The 9,805-nt window shown below is 33.8% G+C and overlaps 1 protein-coding gene across 2 annotated transcripts; it reads left to right on the top strand.

Moving 5' to 3' along the window:
* Positions 1-26: 26 nt before the first annotated feature.
* LOC117105284 (flap endonuclease GEN homolog 1-like) lies at positions 27-8,450 on the top strand. Of its 2 annotated transcripts, XM_033246394.1 has the most exons (10): positions 27-294; positions 692-890; positions 1,270-1,359; positions 1,584-1,670; positions 2,025-2,272; positions 2,705-2,825; positions 3,447-3,645; positions 4,039-4,173; positions 5,532-6,475; positions 6,852-7,048. In XM_033246394.1, exons 1-10 carry the CDS (start codon positions 134-136, stop codon positions 6,903-6,905), a joined length of 2,238 nt encoding a protein of 745 aa, XP_033102285.1. In that variant the 5' UTR covers positions 27-133; the 3' UTR covers positions 6,906-7,048. The 2 variants fall into 2 exon arrangements, with proteins under 2 accessions (XP_033102285.1, XP_033102284.1); XM_033246393.1 differs by having other exon boundaries at positions 5,532-8,450.
* Positions 8,451-9,805: the final 1,355 nt, after the last annotated feature.

The following is a 9,805-nucleotide window of genomic DNA, read 5'->3' as shown; positions in this document are numbered from 1 at the left end:
ACTTATATTTAAAGTTTTAGAAAAGGCTGCGTTTTGAAGAGGCAATTTTAAATTATTTCGTTCTTTTCTACATTTTAATGAAAGAAAAAATATGCAATTTATCAGAAAGGGCCAAATACTTTGATATTCAAAAATGGGTGTTCAAAACCTATGGTCAATTCTTGCACCAGTTCAGTGTCATAAACCTTTAAATGAGTTAAAGGGACAAGTAATTGCTGTTGACTTGAGCATATGGGTTTGTGAAAGCCAGGGAGTCAAACAGATGCAAGCGGTTGTTTTGAAACCATTTCTGAGGTTTGCGTTTTGAAGTGTAGTATTACTAGGCCTAGCTAGGTAGGCCTAGGGCCGTGCCGCCCTAGTAGAGGCTATGCCTAACTAAACAAAGCAAGTGTAGGACTATAGTAAATCTACAGCAACACACACACACAAAAGTACCATTACAATAATCAATAAAGTTAGTTACATTATTTTTTATATGTAAATTTTACTACAGTATTTTTTAATTAAAAAAGATGATTGTCCTGTTGGGTGATCCATCTGATTCTGAATGAATGGTGAGGTGAGGGTGGTCCAGTTGCTTCCTTTTTTTTTATTAAAGCCATTTTTTTTAATTTTTTTTTTTTTGAGATTTCAGTTTTCATCACAGTATTTTTAATCATTTACTTTTTGTGTTTTCTCTGTCTAATACTAGGAATCTATTTTTTCGCATCACTAATTTGAGACAACTTTGCATTAGACCTGTTTTCGTCATTGAAGGAGAGGCACCAGAGTTGAAATGTGAGACAATGATGAAGAGACAGAAATCACAATATCGTGGAAAATCTAGCAGGACTGATGCTCCGAAATCCAAGAAGACTGGAAGAAGCCAATTTAAAGCTCGTTTGAAGGAGGTGGGAAACACATTCTGAGTTCATTGCTAAGGAGTCATCCATAATTTTTATAATTTTCATAAGAGTACAAAACATACTCTTTCTGTGATCCCCCTCTGCTCTGGTCCCCAGAAGGAGTACACAATAAAATGATGATTTGTGTCATTTTGTGATCATAATTTTATCTTTTTCATTAAAAGCCTACATATGCCTACACTTCCAGCCTCCGCCTTTCTATAGCAAATGTTTTGTACTCTTTTGAAAATGATGTAAATTATGGCGTAATTATGGAGTAAGTAAGTGCTGTTTGTCTTACATTTACTCTAAATTATGGATGGTGCTTAAAATAATCAGTTTTCAAACTTCCTATATTAAAACAAGTGTTCTCTTAATTTTGCAGTGTTGTGAGATGTTGGATTATCTTGGTATACCTTGGGTACAAAGCAAAGGTGAAGCTGAAGCCATGTGTGCTTTTTTGAACATCAAAGGAGTAAGTGAACTTCTTTCAATGATTCCATTTTCCATACTCTCTTTGCTTCCTGAAATTCAATCATATTTATTCTAAACTTTCATTGTCCTTTAACTGGCTCATCAATTTAGATTGTGGTTTCAATTACTGTAGTTGAAACCACCGTACTTGCTTTGTAAATGATTATGTAATCTCTCTTGTTAGAATCATAATTAAATTTTTAAATATGTGAATCTTATTTTCAGTTGGTTGATGCTTGCATCACGCAAGATGGTGATGCATTCCTTTACGGTGCTAGAGTTGTGTACAGAAACTTCACTCTTAATAACAAGGTCAGTAAGTTAAAAGGTGAAGTCAAACATAGTTATAGTCAATGTTTTTAAATATTTTCCCTTTAATCAATATTCCCTTTATTATAAATAATTATGAATCTAGTTTTTATATATTACTATTAAATATGAAATAATTGTTGAATGGATGAATTTGGGCTTTAGGATAGCAATGACATGTCATACTTTAATGTATTATGTTATAATGTAAACAGCTTTAAGCTATAATACAGTACAGTATATTGTTTGTTGTGGGGAATTTTACAAGGAGTACATCACAGTTGACATTATTACGGTCATGTTTATTAAATAAAATATACTTAATTATTATTCAATAATTATACATTAACATTTTAGGATCCTCACATCGACTGTTATAGCATGGATGACATTGAGACTAAGTTGGGGTTAAACCAAACAAGTCTTGTGGGCTTAGGAATCCTTCTTGGCTGTGACTACCTACCAAAAGGAGTGCCAGGGGTAGGCAAGGAAGGGGCAATGAAATTGATAAAAGCGTTGGATAATGAAGTTGCTATCCTACAACGATTCAGGGAATGGCATCAGGACTTTGCGTATCAGTCAATGGCTGAGCGAGATGTCATGAGGTGAGAACACCGAACTTGCGTTCTTTTTTCTTATTTCTTTCACATTCCACAGGCAGTACACTCACCAATTGTAGTCATATATTCTATGTGAACTTTTAGGTAAGTTCTCATATAAGGGGATTGTCCCCTGGTGTACAGGCTATAGAGGTGTACAGGCACTGTGACTGCAGTGTCTGTTGGTCTACTGCAAAATAAACCAGCATGGTTGGCTCTACACATAATTAAGATTAAAAACGGAAGGGACATGAAAGCTTAATAAAATTATTGATATAAATATTAATATATAATTAAGTACCGATTAATTTTATCCTGTTAAAGCTGCAATGCATTTTTAGTTCAATCCATGTTTAATATACATTATAATTTAGCATCCATTATTAACCCAATGAGATTATGATTGTATTGTGATTGTGTTGTGGTTGTGTTTATTAGGAAGGCCTTGTCTGTACCTGGGTTCCCAAACCAAGCTGTCATTGATGAGTTTATGGTAATAAAGGATAAAAAACCAAAGCACACATTTCACTGGGCAAGGCCAAACCTGGCAAAAATAAAGGTAATTTTTCCACTACTTTTGTACAGGGTGATTTTTTTAAATGTTATATTCATGTTGCATGTCACATGCTTTTGTGATATCAGTATCATAGTACAGTACTCTCAATATGTGAAGGGTAATCATGATTCAGGGAGATGAAGGAGGATTTATACCATTCTTTCATTGTGAGTTTTATAGCTATGAGCAATAATAGCAGATTCGGGGGTTGCGGGGGACCTAAGTTTGTTAAAAATTATTGTAAAAATGAAGAAAAGAGAAAATTAAATTAAATTTAAGTCTGAGAGAGCCATAAAGGTACTATGGTCATAAATGTTCTTACCTCAGCCCCAACCATGGTGGAGATGAGGTAATCTAAACTCTCTATTTGTGAAAATGCCTCCTGGGCACCCTCTATATTACAAATTTCTGGATTCGCTACTGATGATTGTATGCAAATTTCTAGTCTGGTAGGTAGCATACGGTTACATTTTCTTTGTAGGCTTTCAGATTGAGTTTATTGATAACTTTTTCCAGTAATCTTTTAATGCACCACAATAGTCAGTTACATTATCATTCCAATGATTGATTGATCAATTTATTGATGTATTAATTGTTTGATTGATTGATTTTTAATTTCATTAGACTTATAATCAAATAAAGCTTGACTGGCCAGATGAGTACACAGAGGAGAAAGTACTTCCCATGATCTCATCTCACGACATGAATGAAATTATTGAGCATGGTATAGAGAACGGCTCAAACTACCTTAAACCTGTTGAGATAGTCAAGACCAGAGTTAGACAAGGTGTGCAGTGTGTTGAGGTCCACTGGGAAAGACAGGGTAAGCCATCCACTTCAAATTATATGACAGGTCTCCCTCTAATTAAGGAACCCTCCCATTTAAGACCACTTTTCTGTGATCCAAAACTCTTGACTTTATTATTTAATTTGTCTCATTTATTTATTTAATTAGAGACCAATGCTGCTAAACACCATGGAAACCCAAGTCCCATAATTAGTCTTTAATTGGAGAGAGACATGCATTTCAATTGATTGAGAATGTAATTCATTATGCAGCAAAAACTGAGCAAAAAAAAAAGACAGTCAAGTTAATTAGAACATAAAAAATATTGATTTTCAAGATAAGATTGTTTAAACTCTGAATTAGAAGATGGTACATTATTCTGATTTAATAAACTTACAAGATATAATGTTATGCTTATTATTAATACAGAAATGATGTCAAGTGGTGATACAGATAAACCAGAGTTTTACACCACAGTTGAAAATTTGGAACAATTCCAATCTGCATTTCCGGAAATACTGAAGACCTTTTTGGATGCTAAAAATTCCAAGACGAAGAAAAAATGTAAGTACTTTAAATGGTTGAATCAATAATATAATTGTTTGACAGTAAGCAGTATAGAATAATGATAATTAAGTAATAATAATGATGATGATTGCGATGGTGATGTTGAAAATCAAGACTCTAAATGTTTTGACCACCATGTCCACATAGAGCTTTCTATTGAGAATGAATTTTTATTGTTTATCTCATGATTGCCAGCATGTGAATATTCCGTGGATCCGTGGAATTCCATAGTTTTTTTAAATTTATGGGCTAATTTTAATACAAATTCAATTTCTGGACAAAATTATAGGAGGTCAGGTACGATGTGCAGATGATGTAGTGAACTTGTACTTGATTGAAAACATAACTAAAAACTTGTTTTGATCACTCAAAGGAATGCCTTTATACACCGCGGTTAGCAAAATTATTTAACGTAGGATAGTTTGGTAAAATCTCATGAATGATTCATAATCACCCTTTTAGAACATATTTTGCGCATGTGTTATTCTCAAGTGTCCGTCTCAATAATCATCTGCTCTGTACATCGCAAGGGACCTATTTTGATAGAACGATACACGACCTACCATTCACTTGTATGGCCTCGGGGTTCAGCCTTTGTATGGGCCTTGTATTTTAATCAATGCAAGAATAAGATTGAATTTCAGTGTGGCCAAAAATACGTTGTATTGCCCAAGCACATTGGCTTTTGGTCAATGTGCAACTTACTTCAGTTGGCTAAACTGATGGTAGCCACTGAGTGTGCGCTGAACTGTGGAAATCTCTTTGTCTCCGGTTCAATTCCCATCGCTGCTCTGCTTGTATTTCAGCTGGAGGGCTGAAATGTAAGTTACAATAGTGCACCGACTTTGGATGAAACGTATAAGCCGTTAGTCCCGTGTGCATTATTGGCCCATGTCAAAGATTGCAGTACACTCTTTGGAAAAGATTAGAGGATTGTCTCCTTGTGTACAGCTCAATCACCACCAGAAAGACCCCACTGGAAATAAGTCTTTATCAGACTTTCGTGGGTTATCCTTGGTGTTTACACCAAATAAGTAAACCATCCATCCATCCAATTTTTGTTAATACTGATTAGTCTCGGCCTGATTCTAGGTTTCAGTGCCAACCATCATGCTCCACATGAACTTTGGTTTATAAAATCTCAAGGTATAAAAGTTATTAATTAAAGCTTGGATTGTGGTCTTTTGGAACATCATTCAAGAACAGTATTTTTGGTTCCTTTTTGGTTAAAAATGACAAAAAAATCATTCCTAGGTTGTTGAGATTTTTATGGTTGACCTTTTTGGCCTAATGTTTATGTTTATAGAGGGCAAAAATAAGCTTTTGATGATATATTTTTCTATTCATCATTACAGCTAAGAAATCGAGTGCAAGCACAAGTGACTTGAAGGATGAGATGACTGACATTGGCTCTCTAACAGATGCTGTTAGTAAGATATGCCTGACTGAGTCCAATGACATATCTACAGGAAGTATGGCTGCACATCCCAAAGCAAAGGGCACCAAGAACTCAAAAAAAGAATGTAAGAAGAATTGTTTTAAACAAAATGTTGATGTGCCAGGCAACCAGTATGGTGATCTTTTGAAACATAAATTAACTGCAACTGATGATAATCATCAAAAGGTTCTGCAAAGTTGCAGTGGTAACCGCCAAGATAAAGAGCTGAAGATTCCAGTTGTGGAGTCGCAACATCTTCCAAAGAAGGATGTTAAAGTAGAAAAAGGTGCTTACCTATCTAATAATGATAAAATGCATAAGGGACATGGACACAAACCATTATTAATCCCAGCTGAAATGAATTGTAAAGATGAGAACATTTTAAAACTCCAAAGAAGAAAGGAGTCCAGTAGTCATAATGGTGGGATGAAAAAAAATAGATCATATAAGAATTCCAAATCATCCAACATAAATGATGAGAACTTAGGAGACAGTTGGATTGAAGAGGTCTTCTTAGAACTTGAGTCAAGATATCAAAAAAAGATATCTGTTCAGAGTTTGAATGGTAACTCTGGTAAAACAATGAAATTCGATGATGATAATGATGTTGTCAAATTCAAGAATTCCAAAAAAGAGAAAACGGTAAAATGTAAGAAGCAATTAGTAAAAAATACTGGCAGTAAAAGTGAAGTATTTTGTCATGAAGAGAACAAGCAGGTGCAAGATGAAGAGTGTCCTGAAGTACTGCCATTATGTGAACGAATAATTATGAAATCTGTTTTGAAGAAAAAGAGCCGACAGAGAAAGGAAAATAAAAAGGATGTGAAGAAATTTATTGCTGTTGAAGAGATTCAAACTGATGTAAGCGTATTGAAAAATACTCCAAACTTTTCTAATCAATTTAAAGAAGAAACTGCTCTTGAGATGCAACCATCTCAGAGCTGTGAACAAAAAGTTGAAGTTGCCAAAGTTTCATCTGAAAAAGTAGATGATATTCCTTGTACAACATCGCATAACACTGACAGCATTTCTCAGACTTCAAACAGCAACCATTTTCTTCTGTTTGATATTTTAAATGAAAATAAATCTGAAGCAAATGTTGGTGCTCACAGAATAAATGATAAACAAATGAATATTTTAGAACATAAGAATACTTCATTACATGATACAAATGTAGAATCAAATACCTGTACCGAGGTTTCGGTCTTAGTTGATGATACAAAATTTGACTTCACAGATCTTGATTTTTCAACTAGTTTTCGAGGACTTGACAACACTGGTGGTGGAATGACACCAAATTTGGGATCCTCCAGTGTAAAAGAAACATTTCCAAAAAATACCGAACAAATTGATATATCATTTAAAGGTCAAATCCAGAAGGATTTTCCGGATCTCTTCAATTGCACATTACCGTCTCTGTTGACTGGTGGCGAATTAGTTTCCCCAGCAGCAGACAATCATGTACCTATAACTAAATCTTTACCAAGTGATGTTGCATTGCCTAATCATGATAAAAAGGAAAAAGATGTTCAATGTAATTTGTTTACAAAGAGAAATTATAAAACATGTCATCAGACTGGTCAATTTGCACACGTTCCGATTGCTGAAAGTCCTGAACCAGTATCCCTTGCTGATCGGCTAAAACAGCGACTAGGAAACTGTAAAGATGCCAAGACCTTACAAACAATAGTGCTGTAACAATGAAAAACCAGTTGAAAGTTCAACAGACTTTTAACAGTAGAAATTATGATGAATAATTGTTTCTGACTGATTATGATATATTGAGGAATGTATGAGGTCCTGTGGTAGATAAGGACAAGAAGCAATAATATTTGTATTTTGGTAAAGCCTTTGTTACAATTGTTTCATTCTTTGTAATTAAGATGTATAGTAATCATTACTGTGTATACAGTAAAATAAAAAGTCCATGAACCTATTTCAATAAATCTGATGGTTTATGGACATTTTACACAGAAATACACGTTTGTAGAAATGTTTTGCCAAGAGTACTTAACAATAAACTAACGTTGGTCATCTTTTTAATAGTGTTGATCATTTGTTTTTAATTTTCTTAGCATTTAATGATGTTTGGTTTAAGTACTGCATATAAGATTTCTGGTTGACGGCACCATTGGGCTAGCAATGCCAAGGCTGCCAAGACCAATAGCATACACCCACCAACCAACCCACCCACTTGTGGGCCACGACTTGGCCAAAAATTGATGAAACATTTTTTCCTTAAAGCTTTCTCTACACTATCAAATTTCATCAAAAAAGCGTCACATAAAATGTGATGGAACATAGAGTTGAACACGTTCAACATTTTTTGATACAATTTGATAATATGTGATATGACGTTATCATACTCATATATGGGCACATCACATTTTTTTGTCACATAAATTTGATAGTGTAGACTAAGCTTTAGAGATGTGCTGCCTGTCATGAGCTAAAAAATTAGGTCTCAATTCCATATTAGGATTGCTTAAATTGTATGTTGCAGCAAATGTTGTGTATGCAAACATTATACAGTACACTACATAAAGAAATATAGAACTAGAAATGTTTTAATTACTAAAATGTGATGTTTAATGTTACGTACCTGTATTTTATATGGGTTGAGCAATAATACACTAATAACAATACAGTATTACAAAAAAAACACTAATAACAATAGAGTATTATTCAAATCTCAGCCACAAACTCGACATTTTTCAAAATATCTGACTGCGTTCTCCAATTTGCCTTTCTATAATGTTGTAATGTGTTGTAATTGGTTTTGTGCAACCCCAAAAATCATTTACAAGAGAAAAAAAACACTAACAATATTACAAAATGTGATGTTTAATGTTACGTACCTGTATTTTATATGGGTTGAGCAATAATACACTAATAACAATACAGTATTACAAAAAAAACCACTAATAACAATAGTGTATTATTCTAATCTCAGCCACAAACTCGACATTTTTCAAAATATCTGACTGCGTTCTCCAATTTGCCTTTCTATAATGTTGTAATGTGTTGTAATTGGTTTTGTGCAACCCCAAAAATCATTTACAAGAGAAAAAAAAACACTAACAATATTTTTAAAAAAACATGAATAACAATATTATTTTTCCGTAGTAATTTGTCCTGATAGCAATGGGCAGTTATAATTGCTTTTGGTGTTGTCATTTTCTGCAAAGGTGGAACTACAGATCCAATTCCGATAAACATACGTTTCTCCAAAATTAACTTTTTAAACATTACTGTGAGTGAAAAAATATATGGCTGATTTCTTTGCATTAGATGCTGTTCACTTATTTTGCCATTGCTGTTACAACAACAGTGTTGTCTATTTCGTGAATACCTCCTTGGATAACCGACTAATTGCCATTGTTCCCAAAACGGAACACTCCTTCGAAAAAAATGGAACAGTCGGACCCAAGGCGCCACGTGTTACAACAACAGTGTTTTTTCCTCCATTATTTGTTATTAATTTTCCACACATGAAATAAAATATAATATAAATTTTAAAAAAATTATAAATAATTACTTCTGCCAGGTACGGTACAATTATGATAAATTTTGATTACAATGATAAGTAAAAATTGTGTTTACAATCTTTTTTTAAATTTTAATAAATGTGTTTTTTATATGCCTTTTTTTTATATCTTCCATTTTTATCATTTTAATTTGGTTTTATGTCTGGTGCTGTGCTTTTTATCCCTGGTTCTTTTCTATGTTTGTGTTGTGAATTTCGTTAATTTTAGTGTTTTTTTACCTTTTTAGCAATTTTTTTAATACATTCATATACATCCATTTGGCTGGCTGTCTGTAATTTTTAATATTTTTTATCGGAATAAAGACCTTGAATAATAATATTTTAGTTTTAGTTTTACTGGATGTCAAATGGCCAAAAGTATTATAGGATCAAGTTGACTGAAATGTTCAAAACAAACCAACAACACAGGGGCGGATCCAGAAGTTTTGGTTAGTTGGGGCTATAGGTATTATTATGTGTAAAGTGCCTCCAAGGGCCTGCGGAGGCTAGGCTTGGGAGGAGGTGTCTCCGTCCGATAAGATGGGGTTCAGATGGGTAGCTGAACGCTTTAGCTATTAGATGTATGTATGTATATGTGTGTGTATGTGCGTATATATGGGTGTATGTGTGTGTGCGCGTGCGTGCGTGCGTGCGTGTTTGTATAT

Source organism: Anneissia japonica, unplaced genomic scaffold (genome assembly GCF_011630105.1).
Source record: "Anneissia japonica isolate Jap-2015-1 unplaced genomic scaffold, ASM1163010v1 scaffold287726_len2788222_cov184, whole genome shotgun sequence".
Taxonomy (NCBI): Eukaryota; Metazoa; Echinodermata; class Crinoidea; order Comatulida; family Comatulidae; genus Anneissia; species Anneissia japonica.
This window is presented reverse-complemented; position numbering and strand designations above follow the sequence as displayed.